General features: G+C 42.5%; 1 protein-coding gene across 3 annotated transcripts in view; it reads left to right on the plus strand.

Annotated features, from left to right (window-relative positions):
• The window catches only part of LOC120535967 (high affinity cGMP-specific 3',5'-cyclic phosphodiesterase 9A-like), a 44,779-nt gene that overhangs the window by 4,915 nt on the left and 15,571 nt on the right, over nucleotides 1–24,293 (plus strand). For 2 of the 3 annotated variants that reach the window (XM_039764212.1, XM_039764213.1), the window contains exons 1-10: nucleotides 9,543–9,554; nucleotides 9,815–9,884; nucleotides 11,518–11,602; nucleotides 11,696–11,777; nucleotides 15,239–15,313; nucleotides 15,468–15,554; nucleotides 15,741–15,845; nucleotides 15,939–16,021; nucleotides 16,523–16,679; nucleotides 23,406–23,519. In XM_039764212.1, coding sequence (XP_039620146.1) covers nucleotides 9,878–9,884; nucleotides 11,518–11,602; nucleotides 11,696–11,777; nucleotides 15,239–15,313; nucleotides 15,468–15,554; nucleotides 15,741–15,845; nucleotides 15,939–16,021; nucleotides 16,523–16,679; nucleotides 23,406–23,519 — 795 coding nt within the window. In that variant the 5' untranslated portion in view covers nucleotides 9,543–9,554; nucleotides 9,815–9,877. Of the gene's footprint in view, nucleotides 1–6,909; nucleotides 6,981–7,788; nucleotides 7,867–8,052; nucleotides 8,097–9,499; nucleotides 9,555–9,814; nucleotides 9,885–11,517; nucleotides 11,603–11,695; nucleotides 11,778–15,238; nucleotides 15,314–15,467; nucleotides 15,555–15,740; nucleotides 15,846–15,938; nucleotides 16,022–16,522; nucleotides 16,680–23,405; nucleotides 23,520–24,293 lie in introns of those variants that run through there. The other variant, XM_039764214.1, reaches the window with a different exon arrangement.

Below are 24,293 nucleotides of genomic sequence, written 5' to 3' on the forward strand. Positions count from 1 at the left end.
CACTTTGCACATTACTTTGGAAACTCAGTACATGTAAAGTCAGAGCTACCAGAGGGGATGCACACACTTTCAATGATGTTTTTGTTTCACTGGACATCTTTATTTAGATACTATATGATTAGCTGGTGCATGCAGGATTAGACCCTTGTCTACCATAGGAACATTTTTTTACGATCAAAGATCTTTTCCGAAATTTAGGAACTTTTGTAACATTTGCACTGCAGGACCTTGGGTCATTTGTAGTTCCTCGTTATTTCTTTAGCTCCTACACCAGCTTATGTACTTTTTGTTCTACCAGGAGCCATTATGGTTGGAGCTTGGGAGATGAATTATGTTGATTGGCTGACCATGGGCACTGGTGCCATTTTACAAATCTGTTAGTGGTCTGGACTTACGAGAGTTATTGGTGAAGATGGACTGCTGAAGTTTACATCTTATTAGTCTTCATAGCTGCCTCCGGGGTGTGACACGCCATGCACTGAATTGAAGTGATAATATTCGCTGTGAACTCCTGATCACATGGCACTTTGCACCAAATCACTCTTCTTTGCATGTCACGAATATTGTGTAAAGGTTACAGTTCCTGTCGTGTGGTTGGAAATGCATCACACAACAGTGCCCATTGACCACAAGTGGCCTCGGGCCTACATCATGCAGGAGCTCAATAGTTTCTGAAAACAAAGTCCCTGCAGTGGAAAAGTGCTTATTGATGAATGTAAATGGTTCCAGATAGGAACTAAATGCCCTTCTTCTTGTGTGAATGGCCCGAATTATGATGGAAGTGAAATGTATCTTATTTCAAATGTTTTTTTTTTTTTCAAGCATAAAACTGCAAATAAAATTCGCACAAATCATTTCGCTCATCACTGTTTATAACCAGCAAGCAATGTCGACCACAAATGACAGGCTTTGGGAGACAATGAATGTCGGTTCTTGGCCAGTGTGTGTAGGAGGCTGACAGAGCTTGAAGGCTTTAATCTGATGTTCTGGGTAGTCAGAGTAATCAGTTAGCCAATGTGCCATTGGTATTTGAAATAAAGCGCCAAATGTGAGATTGGCACAGAAACTTAACGATTAAATGAATTAGCCAGTTCTTGTGGCCTGGAGAGGTGGCAGGGCAAGGGTTATAAGATGTGGATTTCAAAAGTGTTTATTTGAACAGTTACCTTTCCAAGTTGAGGAATAAACAATATTGTAATTCTGTTTGACACTGAAATTGGTTGCATGTCTCCTTCTGGCTTGCTTTGTGTCCCCCAAAATGATTTCTTATTCTTAGTCTTGCTGTAAAGTGACATTACAAGGATATCACTCTGTGGTGAACATTTGGCTGTGTAGGGAGGGTAAGTAAATGCCAAAAAAACAGATGAAACTTTGTTTTAAATGATTTTTTTATTGGTTGGGCAGATGACTCTTTTGGGTGGGCACCACCTACCACCCACCCACCTAGGTGTGGCCACACTCATGCTGCTCTTCTTCTTCTCATTGAGGTCTCTTCTATTGCACTGCTCCCTCCTCGCCTCCTCCTCACTGTCCTTCTGTCTAGTAAATAGCTTAGGTCAATCAAGTCCAGGACCACCAGTCTTGATAACAGCACACATGCACAAGCTGCGAGATGCTTCATGTTAACAATATGGCTGTAAGAGGTGGCAAACATAATTTGTTGAATATTTCTAAATCTGCTTTTGACTCATCCTGTTGTTTGTGTGCATTATTGTTGACCTTGTGAGTATAGTTGTATTGATGTTGTAATGGAAATGTAACAGAACAACGTAAAGGGCTGCCGTCCATCTCATGGCCCCATTTACTGTTGTCTATATACAAAACAAAAAAAGAAACAGAAATGAGAGTTCGGACTGATGTGCTCCTTATCTGCTTCATTGGCACAAGGTCCATCTCCATTTGTCACTGGTCTGGCATTGAACGATGACTTCTGTGTTCTCAAGTGTTTTTAGAACTCCCAAGGAGGAAGGGATGGAGCTTTCCAGAAATGTTGTCAATGTTCCTTCCTGAAATCATCCTCGACTTGTAAGGGAAAGAGAAAAAACTGATTAGCAACTGTGCGTTGCTGTATTGCTTACCTGTTTAAAGCCTTTAGGTAGACAGAGACAGAGAGAGAACTTTATTTGTTCCCAGGGGGGAGTTTGACTTTTTGCAGAAGCTTTTTAAGTAGATAGATAACTAAATAAATAAAAAATGCACATATAAATACACACACTTTGGTCTGAACACACACTGTAATAATTATAAAGCATGAAAATTTAAAAGAAAGAAAACTTCGGTACTTAGTTGTCTGAGTCCCAGTGAGGCACTATACAGGTGTATTGCTGTTGGTATAAAGGAATCCCCCTTGTAGTATTTCTTGTGTAAAGGACAGCCGGGTTCCATGCCCGGCAGGGACGCCCCTGCTACTTATGTTCCGGGGGAGCCGCCATGGCCACTCCAGTACCTCCCCCGGGACACTTGGTGGCAGCCTCCCTGGCCGACGATGATTCCCCAACCGCCCGCAGGGCTCCATGGGAGATGGAGTCCTCCACAGCTTGGTTGGGGCCGGGGTGGCCGCTAGGGGGGGCTGTCTGCTTCCCACAGCCCGGCTGGATGAGTCTTCAGCCCCACCCGGAAGTGCAATTAGGACCAGGTGGTTAATCACCTGGAATGCTTCCGGGTGGGCTATAAAAGGGCCCAGCCACCACCACTCGACGAGCCAGGGTTGGGAGGAGGAGGACTAAGCTTGAGGAGGAGGAGGAAAATAAAAGTCTTTGTACTTTTTATATGCGCCTCCGTGTCTTTCTGTGTTGGGTCAGGCGCCTATATAGCGCCTTTGTTACACTTGACACACTTCTGCTGAATAACTCATTGTCTAAAAGCACTCAGTGTTTGTGTGTCAGAGCGGATGTGCAGCATTGTTCATAATGGCACTCAGTTTTGTTTTGATTCTCTCCTTCGCTACGACCTCCAGGGGGTCAAAGTGTAATCCATAACTGAGCTGTTCCTTTTAATTACCTTGTTAAATCGGTGGGCCTCACTTGAAGTGATATTGCCAACCTAAAACACTACAGCGTAGAAAATTGCCCTGACCATCACAGAGTTGTAGAAGATGTGAAGGATGTCACTTCTCACATTAATTAAAGGAGCATAGCCTCCTAATGAAGATCCTGATCTGCTCTTTCTTCTGTAGTTCTTCTGTGTTCCAAATCCAGTCCAGCCTGTCATTAATGTGGACCCCCAAGTACTTGTAGAAGTGGACCACCTCCACGTCCACTCCTTAAATAATGACCGGATATACACTCTATTTGGTGCAGCGACTGTCACTCATCTGTTCCTTGGTTTTGCTGATGTTAAGTTGCAGACAATTCTCTTTGCAGCAAGGAACAAATTTCTACCCCCAACTCCTCTTCCCTGTCTCACCCCCCTTATCAATACACCTCATAACTGCAGAATCATCTGAGAACTTCTGCAAGTGACATGACCTGCTGTTATATTTGTAGTCAGTGGTGTATAGAATGAGGAGACAAAGGTGACAGGCCTGTTCTTTGTGTTGCTCACACAGTCCTTGAGTCTTACAAACGGTTGTCTTTCTGACACATAGTCCATCATCCAGGACACTACAGGCTCATCCACCTGCATATCTCTGAGTTTACCCTTTAACAGAGATGGCTGGATGGTCTTGAAGGTGTTGGAGAAATCAAAAAACATGACCCTCCCAGTGCTGCCAGCGTTACCCAGGCGAGAATAAGCCTAATGGGGCAGATAGAGAATTGCATCCTCCACTCTAGTCTTTGTCTGATTGGTAAACCAATGTGCTTCCAGGTGGTCTACCACAAGAGGACTCATATAGTCCAGCGCCAGCATCTCAAAGGTCTTCATGATGTGAGACACTGGTCTTTAGTCATGTGGTGGAGAGGTGCTTGCCTTCTTGAAACAGGAGCAATGCAAGGCTCTTCTGTAGCACATGTCTGACAATGTTTTACCAAATCAAATCTTATGCAATTGACACTGAATATATTTATGTTAAGCAATTGAGTATCAATGAAGTATTCACTTTTAGTCATCAAGTGTCATTTTCAGATAAAAGTGGCTCCTGGGGGTCAGGCCAGGACTTCACTGAGTCTGAACCCAAAGTAGGCCTCACCCTGGGCATCCAGGCCCCAAAGGCAACAGGCTCTCTTCTAGGCCCTTAAATCACAAAAGTCTCAAAAGTGTTCACAGAAATGGAGAAGAGAAAAACCGTAAGACCTCTGATCCAACATAAAATAAGGCAATACCCTTATATTTAAAGATTTATTAAAACAAGAGAGAATGAGACAAGGCAGTAACAAAAAGGAGTTAAACTTAGGTTTTGTCTAAATCAAAATAAACAGATAGTACCTTGATATAATGCAGGGGTCAAAACTAGAGAAACCAAGCAAGAATAAATCAAAACAAACCACAATTCTAACTGTGCTGAAGCTGTTGAAGCTCTCTAATGCTTTGGCTCAACTACTGCTGGGCCAGAACTTTATCTGCATAATTAGGTGGCCCTGCCTCCTTAGGTCCTATAGACAGGAGACAGGATGTTATTAAACCTGGTTTCCATGGATTGTTGTGAGAGATAGGGAAAGATTAGGAGATAATAATGAAGGACAGGAAAATGTAGTCACGAGAAAACAAAACACAGTGGCAAACCAGAAATTGAGAGTCAAAAAGAGTTTAGAAATGGAATTGAAACCTACCTGTCTGCTTACCTAGACCTGAAAACTACTACCCCTGAAAATGTTAGAATTTCTCCCAATAAGGAATAACCTCATGTGGAGTTGTTACCACCTTTATAATGCAAGTTCTGCTGTGCCAAACACAGTCACATGATGCAAACAACATTACAAGTAAAGAAAATCATACAATTACAAATATATGAAGATAAAACAAAACCAAAAACAGAATTAATAAAATAATATACAAAATGATTTCATATAAACAACAACAAAAAAAAAAACGAAATAATCAAGCAATAGATATAAGCCTGAGCAATAAGTCTGGCAGAACAATAACAAAACGGCCTAAGCAACACCACACTAGTCTGCCTCAGAGACAGACCTCACCCCAGGCAGCCAGAACAACACCTAATAGAAGATCTGCGCTCTGCCCTCTCAACGACACTCTTCTGAAAGCATCTTCTCAATTTCAATATAAAAGCTGAAGGTGGTCCCACAGTAGTGATGTCGTAGTGGCCCTGTCACTTGGGGGGTTCCAGTTACAACGCACAAGGACTGTAGTATAGATGCAGCAACACATAATAATTAAACAGTTTTACAGACATTGCAAGAAAGCATCGAAATACAACTAAAAACAACAAAAATAATAAAGAAAAATACACATAGGGCAAAGAACAAGCCCTGGCTGCAACATAATACAAGCTCTCAGTCCTTTCCTCTGGTCACTGGCGTCCCCCAGGGATCTGTCCTGGGGCCTCTTCTTTTCATTATCTACCTTCTCCCGCTTGGATATATTTTTCGTAAATATAATATTCAGTTTCACTGTTATGCTGATGACACCCAGCTTTATCTGTCCACCAAACCTGATTCTGCTCTTCCCCCATCCTCCCTTACTCTCTGTTTAGCTAAACTAAATACATGGTTCTCTTTTAACTTTTTGAAACTCAACAGCAATAAATCAGAGCTTCTCCTGGTAGGCTCCAAATCAACATTATCCAGAACTAATAGTTTTTCTATTGCTATCAATAACTTGCCGGTCTCTGTTTCCCCATGTGTGAAAAGTCTGGGTGTCATCCTTGACAGTACTCTGTCTTTTAATTCACACATCAATAATGTCACTCGGTCTGCTTATTTCCAGTTGCGTAACATCAATCGTCTCCGTTCCTTTATTACTCCACAGGCCACTGCCATTCTTGTTCACAGCCTTGTTACTTCTCGGCTTGACTATTGTAATTCACTTCTTTTTGGTCTCTCTCAAAAATCAATTCATAAGCTTTAACGTGTTCAGAACTCTGCTGCCCGTATTATCACCAGGACCCCTTCTATTCACCACATCACCCCTGTTCTCCAGCAGCTCCATTGGCTTCTGGTCAAATATCGTATTAATTTTAAAATACTTCTGTATACATTTAAGGCTATTCATCATCTCTCTCCACCATATCTCTCTGATTTGCTACAGATCATCATCCCATCTCGGTGTCTCAGATCCTCTTCTTCTCTTTCTCTCTCTGTCCCCGTCCCCCGTCTTGCCACTATGAGGAGCAGGGCTTTCAGTTGCTCTGCTCCTCGACTTTGGAATTCCCTACCTCCTGAAATAAGAAACATCACCTCTTTCTCTCTTTTTAAGTCTAGACTAAAAACTCACCTATTCAAAATAGCTTATCCCACATAACTTTCTACATTTTCCTATCTTGGAATTGTTTTATGTTTTATGTTTTATGATCTTGTAATTTACCTGCTCTTTTGCCTGCTTTTTATTTTCTTACTTTTATTATTATTTTTTACTGTGTACAGTGTCCTTGAGTGTTTTGAAAGGCGCTTTCAAATAAAATGTATTATTATTATTATTATTATTACAAGCATGTGGCAGAACTTCCCTAAGTCAACGTAAGTCAACAGACACAAGTGCAAGTTGCTGCACTGATACCAAGGCAGAGCAGTTCACGAGACCGAGATGATCAGCAGTGTCCACCGCACTAATACATTTCACCTTCTTCTTTTGTTTCCTATTAACTTGTTAGATAGATTTGATAGATTTTGAATGGCGTTGCTCATTGAATCTTATTGGAAATCTTGAAGTCATGTTGTTGGGTGAATCATGTCTTTCCCTGCCCATGCCTTGACATATTGGTCTCTCATATCCTTTGCCTTTTTACTTGCCGTGCCACTGAACTCCACAGCTTACTCTGCCAATCTGACCTTGGTATTTTGTCTTTCTCAGGTGCTCTTCAGTCGCCACTGCAGTCCCTGTGACATCAAGGAGTTGTTGTGCTCGTGTTCAAATATCCCCAGGTTGGTGACCCCCTACTCAACTCCTTTTTCCACCCTAAGTCAGCTTCTACGTCTGCTTCTCCATCTTTTATCCTTCTCTGTATTCCCTGCTTCACTTTTTTTGCTCACACATTCTTCTTGTACCATTTATCTTTATTGCTGTCCCCATCCATAACGTCTGACCCCATTCTCCTTCTGCCCCCAACTTGTTCATCCCCGTCTCTGTACCTCACTTGTCCATTTCTTAAACCTTTCTGTTCTTATTCTGCACTATCAATCTAACCTTTTCTAACTCCCCTTATTTTCTTGTCCCACAATCCAATTATCTTTTCCTTTCTGCCCAGCTCTTTTTTTTTTCTTTCCACCCCTCACCCTATCTTTTTCTTTCTCCCTTTTCTTTCCATTCCCATTTCTTGCTCCCTTGTCCCTATCTTGTTCCTTCTCATCTCTCTTGTCATCCTTGTTTTCTTCTTCTCACGCTTCCTTTTTTTGCCCATCTTCTTCTCTATTATGTCTGCTTTTTTTCTCAATCACATCTCCACCTGCCCCCTGCTGTCTTTGTCCTCTTCACCCCTCTTAACCTTTAATTTTTCTTCCTGCCTTCACTCCTCTATCCCTGCTCCACAACCCCTCAGCCTTTCTCTCGGACTTCAAGTGTACTTCAGCACAGCTGCTCTGAGCACAGAAGCAGACAGATAACAGGCTTCTATACCCTGTTAAAGGTGAAGGGCTGAGGGCATTGATCTGCTCATTGATTGCAGTGTTTGTTTTATGACATGCACTAAACGGTGTGATGCTAACTATATTTTGGGTCTACTTTCCCTTTAAGAAACACGGCCATCATGCTTATGAATCAAGATGGTGCCATCATCTCCATTGACCCCACCATGCCAACCAACACCCAGACGTGAGTGAATGTGGTTTGCCTTTCAAGTAGCTGGCTCTTCCCAGCAACACCCTGAATGGGATTTATGATGTTGTTCACAGACACATTGCTACCAGCGTGCTAAAGACCGTTGACCTGCTTCACAGCAATCTGACTTGTTTTTGTTTATAGCGCCTTATCTGTCTCTTTTTTCTTTGTCTTTTTAAGTACTCCATACAAGGTTGTGCCGGTTTCCACTGGACAGCTGGGAGGTCAGTATGAGACTCTCTGTTACTCTACATTCAGTGACAGACACACAGCACACCAACTCAAGATCTCATTCTGTTTTAAAGTGTGAGTGGTAGGGGGCTTCACTATGTCAGCAAGCATGCCTCTAATATGGAGTCCTTGTGTTCCAAACTTTGCCCGTTAGGTGGCATGTTGCTGCGTGGTTACACTGTAGCTTGCTGCTATAGAACTGTTTATAGTTTGGAAGATTCATCTTGAGGGGGTTCCTCTTGTATTACACATCCTGTCAAGATGGGTGCAATAACTGTGGGATGCAGGCTTTGAAACCCTTGTTCTAAATTAATTAGAACATACAATACAATACAATACAATACAATACAATACAATACAATACAATACAACACAATACAATACAATACAATTTATTGTTGTATAGCCCAAAATCACACAAGGAGTGCTGCAATGGGCTTTAACCGGCCCCGCCTCTTGACAGCCCCCCAGCCTTGACTCTCTAAGAGGACAAAGAAAAAACTCCCAAACAAAATCCTTGTAGGGAAAAAATGGAAGAAACCTCAGGAAAGGCAGTTCAAAGAGAGACCCCTTTCCAGGTAGGTTGGGCGTGCAGTGGGTGTCAAAAAGAAGGGGGTCAATACAATACAATACACAGAAACAGAACACATCCTGCGGTGGGTTGGCACCCTGCCCGGGATTGGTTCCTGCCTTGAGCCCTGTGTTGGCTGAGATTGGCTCCAGCAGACCCCCGTGACCCTGTGTTCGGATTCAGCGGGTTGGAAAATGGATGGAAACAGAACACAAGTAATCCTCAATACAATACAATAGTGCAATAGAAATATTACAAGTACAGAGCAGAATTCAGCAGTAGATGATATCACAGAATACGATTTGGATTTGTTCAGAGTCCTGGAGACCTCAGCCATCAAGCTGCCTCCCCCTATTGGCCATTCCACAGCTGAGTCAGCGCTGGGCCAACCAATCCAATGAAAGGACCCTTCTGACTTTACATGACACTCTAGTTGCATTGTTTTTAGGTGGGAAAGCAGGACCAGTCCTATGGGTTTATGGTAGGACACAAAGAGGCCAATTAGTGGAAATCAGCAGAGCCATTTATGTGGAATTGTGGGAGAAAAGCTGGTTGAGATGAATAAGCCATTGAGAATGCCACATTGTGTGTGGGTAGGTGGGAGGGATGGATTATTTGCTATTCCTAAATTATGCAGGTTGTAGCTATTTGAGGCTTCTTGAGGCAGCTGATTGGGTTTACTGAAAGAGCAGACAATGAGGTTATTGGGTAAACTGGTCAGTTCAGTCTTTCTCCTTCTCATTACTGAATCCCCCTTGGTCTAAACCATGATGTTATCAAGCAGGCTCCATTTTCATGAATGCTTCTTCTGTTTCTTGTTGTTAGAGAAAGAAGAGATGTTCCAAAATGTGCTATCACAGGTGGCTGAGCAATTTAGCAGGTAACTCTGCGCTTCAGGGTCCTATTTTTGTGGTTGGGGTAGGTGTGGGGGGGGCACACTATAAATCAATCACTCCATCTTTTTTTTTTATATAGTGTCTTTCAAATTGAGTAGATAGCAAAACACGAATCCTGGTTCTCAGATCAATCACTTCCTTTGCTAACAAGATGGAAAAAAATGGCTTGGGGCAGACAGAGCCTCCTGTTTCTTTCCACATTTGAGCCTGCTCAGGTCCTGTGTGACCATTTGATTTTTTTTAGGGCCTTCAGGATCAATGAGCTGAAGACAGAGGTGACAAACAGATTGGCCATGTTAGAAAAGAGATGGAGTGTGAGAATAATCCTGGCGGTGCATGGAGATACTGCATTATGGATCAGATTCCTAGCAATGTGGATGAAAGCACCTTGTGAACTTTCAGATCATTATGTAGGGAATAGGAATTGGCACATCTTATTGACCTGAATGATTTGTTCTCATGAAAACTCTTCTTTTACTTTTTCTTATTTACCTCAAAGCATTCCTAATTGGGGCTCTCGAGAGGCTGAGCAAGGGGTCTGAGTGTCTGGGCTTGCGAGTTTCCTGATTAAAATCAAAGACCCAGGCCTTTAATGACCTCTTAGGCACGGCCATCACCAGTGTGTGTGTCTGCGGAGAGAGTGTCGACCTGTCGAGAGGTTTACTTACCTTGGCTGTGACATTCATGTCTCTGGTGACTCTTCCTATGAAGTCAGTAGATGGATTGGGAGATCATGGGGGGTCAAGATGTTTCCAGAAAGGGGTGTGTGGCGCTCCTGATATCTCTGCAAAAGGACAATCGTCCAAGTCTTTAGAGTCCTGGTGCTTCCTGTCTTGCTATATTGTTGTTCCTTGGTACTGTGTCTCCTTGGAGAATACTTGGTTACCGCTGGTTTGACTTTGTATCCAATGAGCAGTTGCTCATGGAGTCCAAAATGAGGCACATCACCTGCATTGTGAGGGAGCATCAGTTATGGCACCACGGCCATGAGGCATTATTCTCCGAGGGTGATCCAGCTTGTAAGATCCTCTTTGTTGGGGACCCGAATGGCTGGACCAAGCTAAGGGGATGCCCATGTAACACCTGGCTGTGGCAGATGGATGGTCATTTCTAAAGGGTGGGACTGGACCACGTATCTGCCTGGGGGGTTGCCAACCAAATCCCAAGATATTTTGTCTTGTGTTGTGTGTGGCTTTGCGCTCTACCAGTGCACGCTCCCCAACCTGACCTGACCTGACCATGCCTAACACTATATTATAACTAATAATTATGACTGTGTTTAGATTTCACCATAATGTCCTCAAGGTTCTCTGGTTTCCTCCTACAGTCTGAAGACCGGGAGGTTATGAGGACTGGGGATGCTACACTGGCTCCTGATGTGTTTTTGTGTGTGTTCATCAATCTATAGGCTGGTGCCATGTCCATGGATTATCTCTGTTTTGGGTGTGATGCTTTCTGGGGTAGGCCCAAGATGAACCATGATCATGCTCTGGATGAGCAGGTTTAGAAAATGGATGGATGGATGTAATGTGTCCCATAGTTGTGCTCTTCATTAATAAATTGGAGATATTGCATTGCTTCCCAGTTATGCTGGCCGGTGTGTGAACTGTGCACTGCACCTTCAAAAGGCAGTATGTATTTACGCTTTGTATGTATTGGAAATTATAATTGTCAAATATACCTGATGGTGGCTTTCACAAATAGTCTGAAGAGTGACATTAAAGTGGCACTCACATTTTAATTTAGCACTTTATCTTTGATCACAAGTCCCAAGTGGTGGTCCTATAAAACTGTGAGTTATTTACATTATGGCTGTGTGCCTGATTCACAAAGGGTGGGATGATATTTACTTAGCAAAAGTTGTCAGCACAAATAGCTGCACATTATGGCCACTAGATGTCAGTGTTTCCTAAGATAAGACTGAGATGCTTTGGGTTTTGATTTCAGTGGAGGGTCTCAAGGTGGTGGAGATTGAGAAGTGCAAAAATGACCTCAAGAAGCTGCGAGATGAGATGGCCTCCCGCAGCAGCAGGTGTGTGTTACAGAGCATCTGGGAAGGCAGGGGGCATCTTTTATTTCTATCAAGTTCGGCTCTTAATTTACATTTCACCCTTCTCTCTTGCAGGGTCAATTGTCCCTGTAAATATAACTTCTCAGATGATAGCAAAAAGCTGACACCACGGAGAGATGTCCCAAGCTATCCCAAGGTACGGTGAATTCCACACTTCAGAAGTCACCTGGGGGTTTGGGGGTTTAAGGTTGGCTATGATTGAGCAGATATTGAGTGAAACCTGCAACCACATGGATAATTTATAAAAAATGGTGAAAGCAGGAATAATGGAGAATCTGTATAGGCAAAAATGTAATCAATCATTAGATAGCATTCAAATAAAATTTAGAAAATTAGAGAAAATGGAAGTTTAGATAAAGAGTATGTAAGTTATATTAGGGAAACAAAAGCAACCCTTTGAAATATAGAAGGAGACACACTGTAAAGATGAAAAAAATCAGAAGTGAATAATATTCAGGGGACAAAAATGAGAAAAATATGGGCAGTATTTGGAAGCCTCTATCCAGAACTGGAAAAACAAAAGTGGAGGTTCAAACTTATTATTATACATCAACAGTACGCTGGCTTTCCTACTTTCCTATATACAGTATATATATTTACACACACACTTGCATAGTGAACAATCCAAACAAGAGATGATTAAGATCCTTAGGGGTGCCCTGTTTGATGTCCAAGCCAAAAAATAAAAAAAGTGATTAACACCAAGTAAATGAGATCTGCCGTTTTTCAGAGTTTTGTTGCCATGAGGTCTGACCTCTTAGGCTGCTGGTTCCGAACTGAACACAGACTTCTGTTCAGCTTTTGGTTTATTTGGCAGCATGAGATGCAGAAATGTTGGTGTTCTTTCAGAAGTGATGTCAGAGATCTTCCAGCAGGTCCTCCTGCATTCTAAAGGTGGAAACAGATCTGTGGTTAGTACCTATATTGCACCCTCAACCTTTTCCAGGGTTTCCCCATGATGGAACCTGTGAGACACTGGTAAATCTCATGTTTGACAATGTTTTTGCATATGTATGCTGTATATATACTGTATGTATATGTAAAGTTTTGGGGAACACTCTGGTAATCCATTTAATACATAAGACAAAAGAAATGAAAAGTTTATGAAAAGAAAAAATAATGGAGGAACACAAAGCTTCAAGCAAATGCTACTCAGGTATTAAAAGCTTCTATTAAGAGAGTTCAGTTCTGTTCTGACTGATTACCTACTTCCTGTCTCTCTTACTTATTTGTTGGGACAGAAGAGGAGGGACTGCTGGGTTGCCCCCATAAGTGACATCAGAGATCCACTCATGCTTCTTTCTGCATTCTGCAGATAAACTGTAGCTCTAGCCCTCACCTCACCCTGCATGGGATCCATTCTTACCTCATTAAATGCTTGAGGGTATTTCTGATGTGCTTAAGTGTGATTATACTTAATTTTATGTATCTCCAAATACATATATATATATATATATACACTAACCTAAAGGATTATTAGGAACACCTGTTCAATTTCTCATTAATGCAATTATCTAATCAACCAATCACATGGCAGTTGCTTCAATGCATTTAGGGGTGTGGTCCTGGTCAAGACAATCTCCTGAACTCCAAACTGAATGTCAGAATGGGAAAGAAAGGTGATTTAAGCAATTTTGAGCGTGGCATGGTTGTTGGTGCCAGACGGGCCGGTCTGAGTATTTCACAATCTGCTCAGTTACTGCGATTTTCACGCACAACCATTTCTAGGGTTTACAAAGAATGGTGTGAAAAGGGAAAAACATCCAGTATGCGGCAGTCCTGTGGGCGAAAATGCTTTGTTGATGCTAGAGGTCAGAGGAGAATGGGCCGACTGATTCAAGCTGATAGAAGAGCAACTTTGACTGAAATAACCACTCGTTACAACCGAGGTATGCAGCAAAGCATTTGTGAAGCCACAACACACACAACCTTGAGGCGGATGGGCTACAACAGCAGAAGACCCCACCGGGTACCAATCATCTCCACTACAAATAGAAATAAGAGGCTACAATTTGCACGAGCTCACCAAAATTGGACAGTTGAAGACTGGAAAAATGTTGCCTGGTCTGATGAGTCTCGATTTCTGTTGAGACATTCAAATGGTAGAGTCAGAATTTGGCGTAAACAGAATGAGAACATGGATCCATCATGCCTTGTTACCACTGTGCAGGCTGGTGGTGGTGGTGTAATGGTGTGGGGGATGTTTTCTTGGCACACTTTAGGCCCCTTAGTGCCAATTGGGCATCGTTTAAATGCCACGGGCTACCTGAGCATTGTTTCTGACCATGTCCATCCCTTCATGACCACCATGTACCCATCCTCTGATGGCTACTTCCAGCAGGATAATGCACCATGTCACAAAGCTTGAATCATTTCAAATTGGTTTCTTGAACATGACAATGAGTTCACTGTTCTAAAATGGCCCCCACAGTCACCAGATCTCAACCCAACACAGCATCTTTGGGATGTGGTGGAACGGGAGCTTCGTGCCCTGGATGTGCATCCCACAAATCTCCATCAAGTGCAAGCTGCTATCCTATCAATATGGGCCAACATTTCTAAAGAATGCTTTCAGCACCTTGTTGAATCAATGCCACGTAAGAATTAAGGCAGTTCTAAAGGCGAAAGGGGGTCAAACACCATATTGGTATGGTGCTCCTAATAATCCTTTAGGTGAGTGTATATGGAGGGATAAAAATAAGTATAAGGTTAGTGCCATTGCCCTCTGTTGACCTGGAGTGAAAGCACATACCTCAGAAGAGCTCTAAAACATTTTCTTCACAGCTCATCTGCTTGTGAGGGACAGAGACACACCATTTCAGACTGAGTGGAAATACAAAAGCCCCACAGCCAGGGAAAAACCTACCTAAATTATCAGCAGAAGCACTTTTAAAGACCTTTATTATGTCAGATATGAGGGTTGTGCATTAAGGTGGTCAGCATGCAGCTGGTCCTGCATCTTTCTGACTAGTGCTTGCATGAAAGTATGCTTTTTACACTAAATCTTGTCTTGAAAATAAAAGTGCAGCATTTTCCATCCCATACAGTACATCACCATATATACTAGAAAACATTATTCTTAATGATCAGACATTGAGGAGCCTGGGTAGTTAGATGACTTATAATCAAGTGCTGATGACCGAGGAGAGACAGAGAGAGAGAACTGGCTGTTTAGGCTGCCCTCTTCTGGTGACAGGCATTATAGCAACAAACTTAATGGTGAGTTTCAGATAACTTTCCCTAGAAACAAAGCTTATCTTTTCCTTATTTCCTTATAGTTATTTCCAATATTTTTAATTAGTGCGTAATGAAATTTAGGAAGCATCCAAAATAATTCTAAACATCTTTGAACATTTGAAAACCCCAAGGAGATTGAAGAAAATATTGAAAACTCAGGAACATGAAGGAAAAGTTACAGATGTATTACTTTCAGCTTCAGGAACTTTCAGGCAATGGTTCCAAGTGAAAGAAAGGGCATGTCAGCAATGTTTAGAAAATGTTGGGAGATGTCACCTGTCTAAAGTTGTCTGCTAGCATCCCAGCATTTACCCCAAATTCTAGTAGCCTGCTCCTCATGTCATTGTTCTCCCTTTACAGTACACCTTATCTCAGGAGACAATCGAGGCCCTCAAGAAGCCAACCTTTGATGTGTGGCACTGGGAGCACAATGAGGTATGGAGCAGAAGAGAATTTCTCTGTCATCACACTGAAGTCACCCTGATCACTGGAACTGCTAACTTTTCACGTGTGCCCTTCATTCACTGGGGACAAGAAGGGGATGACAGGTATCATGCAGGAAGCCCTCATTATGCTTTATCTCCATCAGATGCTGAGTTGCTTGGAGTATATGTACCACGATCTTGGGCTGGTAAAGGAGTTCAACATCAACCCCATCACACTGAAGCGGTGGCTGGTAAGACATCTTGTTGGGTGACGGGTGTGCTTAGACATGTGCTAGGCCATATTGCTGGCAAAAGTAGGTTTGATATACTCTTACAACAAGGAATTATTTTGAACATCCTGTCAGGAAGGATGGTGGAGATCTTGAATGGTGAGTTGCCTCATCATAACAAACATCATGTTCACCTTTTTCACCTAGCTGAGCATTCAAGAGAACTACCGCAGCAACCCCTTCCACAATTTCCGTCACTGCTTCTGTGTCAGCCAGATGATGTATGGTATGATCCACTTGTGCAACCTACAGGTAACAGCGGCTCAGTCTGGGTCATTTCTCATATCAAGACGCACCATGACTGCAGCCCCCTGTATTAAAAATGTGTCTTCTCTGTTCCTGCAGGAGAAGCTCACCTTGACTGACATGGGGATCCTTATGACGGCAGCAGTGTGCCATGACCTTGATCACCCAGGATACAATAACACGTGAGCGTTTTGCACTTTACTACAATGGTATCAATAAGAAACTTCCATTCTTATAAGAAATTTTTAAGCCAAGAAAATACAAATAAAGTGAAATATGTTTAGTTTAGAAATGTAGTTTTTAGGTAAAATAAAATTGTGGCCACTGCGCAGTTCAAGGGATGGCTAAAGTATGTCTCTTTATTGAGGACTTCAATACGGTGGGCGCTATATAAACCTATATATGCCAAACAGAACAGCTGTTAAAGGAGAGATAGACCAGGCAGGCAGACATGTAAAATGTTGTTGAAAAGTGGAGTCTACCATTGGAAAGAAGAAATGGGAAATCCTGTGCTGCTAGTAAATATTTGACTGAAAAAGTTGGAATAAGCTGGAAATTGGAGTTAGGTGGACCTATGCCAATGAGTGGCTGCAGCTATCTGCACATGGGCTTTTGGTGAAGCCAGCTGCGAATGACCAACACTGTTATATGGCATGATGTCTGTCATCTGTGTCTCTTGGTAGGTACCAGATCAACGCCCGCACTGAGCTGGCAGTACGCTACAATGACATTTCACCCCTGGAGAACCACCACTGTGCTGTGGCCTTCCAGATCCTCTCGCAGCCTGAGTGTAACATCTTCGCTAATGTTGATCCTGAGGTCTTCAAGCAGATTAGACAGGTCAGCTGTATGGTGGGATGGAGCATGAATGGTGATATTTTGCTTAATCTTAATTGACTTTGTAATGGCTCCATGACTAAGCACTGAACATTGTGCATGCTACTCGTATGAAGCAATCAACACATTGAGTGATTTGGTTTGAAATTTCTATCCAGATTTGCTTTTGAAATGTTCTGTACCTTTATAGAGGGTCTCCAATTTATTAGAAAAGTGTCTGATGTACATTATGCCTTTAAAAATGAAATGGTGCTCTGATATGATTCTTACAGGGAAGTCACAGAACAGGGGGCTGCAAAGTCAGTCCTGGACGGCTGTTGAGGCTGTAGATTTTTGTTCCCACTTGAAGTCAATGAGTGCTGTTGAAGCTTTTTTCACTCGAGCAACATTTTTCTGCTTCATTTTAGTTGTATTGTGTATAAAGAGGTGGAGATATGCTCTGGAGAGGAGAGGAATGAAGGTCAGTAGGACCACCAAGACAGAATACATGTGTGTGAATGAGAGGGAGGTCAGTGGAATGGTGAGGATGGACTGAGTAGAGTTGGTGACGGTGGACGAGTTTAAATACTTGGGATCAACAGTACAGAGTAATGGATATTGTGGAAGAGAGGTGAAGAAGAGAGTGCAGGCTGGAGTGGAATGGGTGGAGAAGAGTGTTAGGAGTGATTTGTGGCAGACGGGTATCAGTAAGAGTGAAAGGGAAGGTCTACAGGACGATAGTGAGACCAGCTATGTTATATGGGTTGGAGACGGTGGCACTGAGCAGAAAGCAGAAGACAGAGCTGGAGGTGGCAGAGTTAAAGATGCTAAGATCTGCATTGGGTGTGACGAGGATGGATAGGATTAGAAATAAGGACATTAGAGGGTCAGCTCAAGTTGGACAGTTGGGAGACAAAGTCAGAGAGGCGAGATTGCGTTGGTTTGGGCATGTGCAGAGGAGAGATGCTGGGTATATCGGGAGAAGGATGATGAACATGGAGCTGCCAGGTAAGAGGAAAAGAGGAAGGCCTAAGAGAAGGTTTATGGATGTGCTGAGAGAGGACATGCAGGTGATGGGTGTGACAGAACAAGATACAGAAGACAGGAAAATATGGAAGAAGATGATCTGCTGTGGGAGCAGCAGAAAGACGAAGAAGATGGCAATGACAAAATAACCAACAGTTCTTTATCTAACATGTTACTCTTGTGTGTATTCTATCTGATTTAATAAAACACTTGGAAGGAAAATAAAGAGATAAATATGAAGGACTGAGAATTAGAAATCATTTGGATGATGTACTTGGAAAGGAAAACAAAATATCCACGATATAAGAACAGCCTGACAGTGCAAGATTACAACAGGAACAAGCCATACAATGACATTAGATCTGTTATTGGCAAGCATTGGTTTCTAATTAAGCAATCAGATGGGAATAAAAACCTGCACCCACTACAGCTCTCCCAAGCTGACTTTGCGGCCCCCTAATCTAATCTGTTTTTCAAAACTTTACCTCAGCATTTAAGCGGATTGTCAGGAGTTTTCCATTAATTTGTTAGCCTCCAATATCTACAGTATGTACCCATGAGCACTGGTGTTCGGTCCTAGTTAAGCAAACGCGTACATGAATTTAACATTAACATCAATACTGAGATTTGCTTTTGCAGCTACGGTCCACAGGGCTATCTTAACATGTTGGCACAATGGGCACTGGACATTGGGGCCACAATGTTTCTGGTGCCTATGTATGTTTCTATTTTACTAAAAAAACAGGGGTCCCAGCACACTACTTTGCCTTTGGGACTATGATGCTCTTAAGACAGCCCTGCAAAGTGCAGAAGTCCTAGGTGTCCTGAATTTTAAACATAAATTTGGCCTTCGATGATTTGTCTTCTCTATTAGTGTGTCAGTAATGTAGGAAAGAGCAAATTTCTGCTTTCCAAGCATTCATCCATCCATCCATTATCCAACCCGCTATATCCTAACTACAGGGTCACGGGGGTCTGCTGGAGCCAATCCCAGCCAACACAAGGTGCAAGGCAGGAAACAAACTCCAGGCAGGGTGCCAGCTCACCGCAAGGCACACACACACACACACCCACACACCAAGTACACACTAGGGACAATTTAAAATCGCCAATGCACCTAACCTGTATGTCTTTGGACTGTGGGAGGAAACCCACGCTCCAAGCATTCATTTTCTGAAAAATGAAATGCTACAGAGCAATATTTTAATTTGTATTTCATTGAAGAATGTCAAAAACTAAATAATAGACCACATTTCAGATAAAAAAAAATCCTAGAATATTTGAATGTGTCTAGCCCAGTGCATGATGACACAAAGATAACAAACAGTTGTCAATGCTTAATGCAATAAAGAAGTCAGTCAGTCATTTTCTAACCTGCTTATTCCTGAACAAGGTCACGAAGTTCTCTTCTGGAGCCTATCCCAGCTAGCATAGGGCATAAGACAAGAACAAACCCTGGACAGGGTGCCAGTCCATTACACACCAACCACATACTTTAGGATGGCCAATTCACCTAACGCAGACACGGGGAGAACATGCAAACTCCATGCAGGGAGGACCCAGGATGCAAACTCTGCTCTCCTTACTGTGAGGCAGCAGCACCACCACTGTGCCATCATGCCACGCTGTCATAAAGAACTGATTAAACCAAACTGATTAACTGCAACTGGAACAAGTGGAGAAGAAACCACTGGGCAGAGATAGTGATGGGCAGACAAAGCACCATGAAGCTTCACCCTGAATGTGTCAGATAAATAGTCAAAGTTTCTGAGTTCTGAATGCAGTAATATCTGGTGGTTTGCAGAATCCATAGTGGCTATGAGCTCAAGACAGTTGGTGGGAGAAGCCTGCATACAAGTTCTTATTGTTAGCATAGACTTTATCTGACATGAGCAGTAAATGCTCTGTGTGCTCGTTTTGACCTTATGATTATCATATTATCATTAAAATGCTGCAATAAACGTACATGTTAGTATATGTGACGATTTTCTGCAGTAAAATTAATGTTAAATGTGTTGTCCTGAAGGTACTCAGTAATTTATGCCATAACAGCAACCCTTATGAATACGTTAGGGTGGCATGGTGCTGCAGTGGGTAGCGCTGCTGCCTCGCAGTAAGGAGACCTGGGTTCGTTTCCTGGGTTCTCCCCGTGTCTGCATGGGTTTCCTCCCACAGTCCAAAGACATGCAGCTTAGGTGCATTGGTGATCCTAAATTGTCCCTAGTGTGTGCTTGGTGTGTGTGTGTGTGGGTGCCCTGTGGTAGGCTGCCACCCTGCCCGGGGTTTGTTCCTGCCTTGAGCCCTGTGCTGGCTGCGATTGGCTCCAGCAGACCCACGTGACCCTGTGTTAGGATATAGCGGGTTGGACAATGACCGACTGACTGAATACATTATAAGTCACCAACTTTTTCATGTGTGGGGATTTTTGCTGAGAGGCAATACTTTTGCATCTGTGTAATAAAAGGCAAAGAGAATCATAACAGGTTTAGGAGGGTGCTTATGGACCGGATCAAAGTGATAGGGACAGAGTCTAGGGGGGTTTAGGGAAATAATGGCTTGTTACATGCTCCATTACAGAAGATAGCAAAGTTATTATTGGAAAACAGGTTTTAATGCTTCCACACACTCGATCGCTTGTTTTCTCAGTTTTGGACTCCACAGTTTATTACACATTATCCCTGTACCAGTAACGGCGTACTGCACGATAACATGAATTGAATACACTTGACTTGACCATACTCCGTTGACCACTGATTGCCGACGCCGATAAGCCTCTTCCTCAGTCTCATTTGCTCTTACGATACTCTTTCGCTAAGTGTCGGCCTGTCTTCGTTGTATGGTCTGTTCTTTGCTCTCACTTACTCAAGCAATTCTTGTTTGCTCTGCATGAGCCTGTCATAAATGCTGAGTGCACTCTTCATAGTTTTCATCCTCTTTCTCTGTACGTTTACCGTTCGTTTGCTCAGAGGTTGATGCGCTTGCTGCTTCCTGAGCAGATCTTCTTTTCTCCACCCTAGCGGCCTGCTTCTTCTCTTCTTTAGTTGGCATCTTTTCGCATTAAAACCGATTAAGTCGGTGTTTGTGTTGCAATTACTTAGTACGTTTTCTTTAATTTTTCACTTAAACCGGCACTTATGTCTTCATTTGCCTCAAGAATGATTTAAGATATGATGAGGTTGGGGAAGTGACGGCGAAGGTGGTAGCGATGAGAACGATGCCCGTACGCATGCACCACAAAGCTGCCCTCTGCCAAAACTTGATTCTACAATAAAATAAAATTAAAAAAGAAGGAGTAATAATTCCAAAATTCTTCGATTTTAATATAAAGCTGTAGTGCAGATTTTCGGCGTAGTATATGTGTACCAAATTGCAGGCTACAAGTTATTTATTTTTGCCCTTGACCTTCCTGGGTTGATCTTTGCCCTTGGAGGTCAATCATCATGCCGAAAGCGGATAGCAGACGTCACGTAGTGTATGTGTACTAAATTTTAAGTCAATAGTTCAAACGGTTTGCGAGCTACTGGTGAATTAAAATCCTGGACAGACAAACGGACAGCCACGGTAGTGTATTATACAAGAAGATAAAATATGACCATCTTCTTTTATGCCATGTGGGATAGCAGATAACATTGAAGCAGTCACACCATTCTTGGAGTTCCAGTGATGTTCGAAGCTTTGGATATCATCAGTCACATGATAGTGGGAACTTTCACATAAGCTTTGTCACACGATTTCACCAATACGACCTTCGAAGCCTCAGTGTCAAGCCTCACATCCCTGAAGAAAAGGTCAACCAAACTAAACAATGAGAGCTGGCAGTTGTGACAGCTTAACCTTCAAATCATTGATTTTTACATAATGGCAAGAGAATTCAAAAAGCCATAGACACTTGGAATAAATGACCAAGTATTGTGGTGGAGAGTAGGACTTTAGGGACCTTCAGATCTTGACTTCATGTTATTTTGGAAGATCTAAGTTAACAGGATGAACAGACATATTGGGCTGAGTGGCCTGTGCTTGTCACAGTTTTTCTAATGATGTAATGTTCTAAGAAGGAAAAAAATTCAAGAGGTGTTCACTCCCAAGCAGAAATTTTCATTTAGTGTTTTTTTTTACAGTATACAGCTCTTCATAATAATTGTTTTTAATATTTGGAAACGTTTCATGATTTTTGAAAGCAGTTCTTTTATTTCGTTCCTAAGACTTTCACATGGTACATTAAGTCAGAATATGACTGTGCTCTGCGTTGGACTCTTCAGAGTTGTTTCCTGCCTTCTACCTCAGCACAGGCCTCAGCTCTTCTTGATCCTAAAACTCGATTCACCAAGTTCAGCAAATGGATAGATGGCTGATTATTAAAAATTATTCATAATACTTGAGCACCGCACAGAGCTGTCCTGTCTCCCTTCCAGAACAATACCAGTGTTTGCCAACAACAGAAATTTTCAGATGACTTGTCCATCATTGGCTTCATTAATAATGGAGATGAATCAGAGTATAGGAAGGTTGTGGAGGACTTTGTGATGCCGGGACAACAACCTGCAACTCAACATCGGCAAGATAAAAGAGCTGCTGGTGGACTTTAGCCATGCCAAGGAGCCTCTGAGACCAGTCACCATCCAGGGGAGGATGTGGAAATGGTGCAGACCTACAAGTACCTGAAAGGTTCACATAAACATCTAAGAGGACTGGTTTGACAACGCAGTGGTGCTGTGCAAGAAGGTCCAGAGCAGTCTGCACTTGCTAAGGAGACTCGGGTCTTTTGATACGTGCAGCAAGTTACTGGAAATGTTTTAGGCATCTGCACTGGCAATCGGAAGGTTGCAGGTTCGAATCCCGTAAATGCCAGTAGGGACTGTACTCTGTTGGGCCTTTGAGCAAGGCCCTTAACCTGCAATTGCTGAGCGCTTTGAGTAGTGAGAAAAGCACCATATAAATGCAAAGAATTATTATTATTATATATTATATTCTACACTGCAGTCTCCCGGTGAAGCAACCTGAGCTCAGAAGAAACACAATGGCTGAAGAAACTTATCAGGGAAGCCTGCGCCATCAGAGGACGAACCCTGAGCACACTGGAAGCTGTGGCAGAAAAGAGGGTGATGACAAAATTGGATGACATCATGGAAAATCCCCTCCATCCCCTCCAGGAGGTGCTCTCTCTTGGTGCACTTTTAGCCATAGGTTCATTCCACCATGGTGTGCTAAGGAGCACCTCCGGGGGTCTTCTCTGCCCACTGTTATTAAGTTTGTTTGAATTTATTTATTTATCGAATGATTGGCTGTATTATCTGCCCTGTGAATCTGTGTTCTTGTTTTTATGTTTCTGCTGCTATATGCATCTGAATTTCCCCATGGAATTAACAAAGTTTATCTAATGTATCTAATCTAATAATCCAGTTATAGTATACAGGTATATCTTAAATGTTCTGCAGGGAATAATTTTCTGAACTCTAGAATAGAAAAGGAGATACATTTGGAACAAGGGCATACTTCTGTCTTTTAAACTTTTCTTTTTCTCCACTAATTCTGCAGTCTTTGGTTTCATCAATCAACGCCGGAGTGCTTAAAAAGTTTCCTTTTTTATTTGCTGTTAGTCTTCCCATAGTAATCTAGCTTGTCACATCCATTTAAACTTTATTTCAACACACAAAACAGCTTTGAGCTTTCCGTTTAACTTGCCTCAATTGTATTCATTTTGGACTTCTTCATTACATTCCATAGGCCATCATCACGCTGATCCTTGCCACAGACATGGCCAGACATGGGGAGATTTTAGACTCCTTCAAGCAAAAAGTTGACAATTTTGACTTCACCAATGAGGAGCACGTGACCTGCGTGAGTCAAATCTGAAGTCGTCTGTTGTCTGGATCTCCAGCTGGGGTCCTCAAAGACAAAAGCCATGTTCACATTCCTTTAGAAAGCCAGCCTGAAAGGTTTGATCACATGAGTCTGCCTGTTTGCATGCAGCCGGTCTGTCGCTGTGTGTGGTGAGTGGGGTGTGGTGAGGTGAGGTGGGCAGGGATTGTCATCACTTCTGCTAACCACTGCCTATTACATCATATGGGAGTTTCAGATTTGCATTTGATGTAAGAATGTGTGCTGGATAGTCAGGGTTCTTGCTTTTTTTTTTCTAAATTGGTCCTGCTTTATCAATCCATCTTAATTAAATAAGTCTGACTAATAGACTTCCACCCATATTGCCTAATGGGAAGATTTCACAATAATTATTTACAAAGAGTCACTTGAATCTTCTTCTTCTTTCGGCTGCTCCCATTAGGGGTCGCCACAGCAGATCATCTTCTTCCTTATCTTTCTGTCTTCTCTATCTTGTCCTGTTACACCCATCACCTGCATGTCCTCTCTCACCACATCCATAAACCTTCTCTTAGGCCTTTCTCTTTTCCTCTTCCCTGGCAGCTCTATCCTTAGCATCCTTCTTCCAATATACCCAGCATCTCTCCTCTGCACATGTCCAAACCAACACAAATCTTACTTCTCGGACTTTGTCTCCCAACCATCCAACTTGAGCTGACCCTCTAATGTCCTCATTTCTAATCCTGTTCATCCTCGTCACACCCAATGCAAATCTTAGCATCTTTAACTCTGCCA

The sequence above is a fragment of the Polypterus senegalus genome, chromosome 9, assembly GCF_016835505.1.
Source record: "Polypterus senegalus isolate Bchr_013 chromosome 9, ASM1683550v1, whole genome shotgun sequence".
In the NCBI taxonomy this organism is placed as follows: Eukaryota; Metazoa; Chordata; class Cladistia; order Polypteriformes; family Polypteridae; genus Polypterus; species Polypterus senegalus.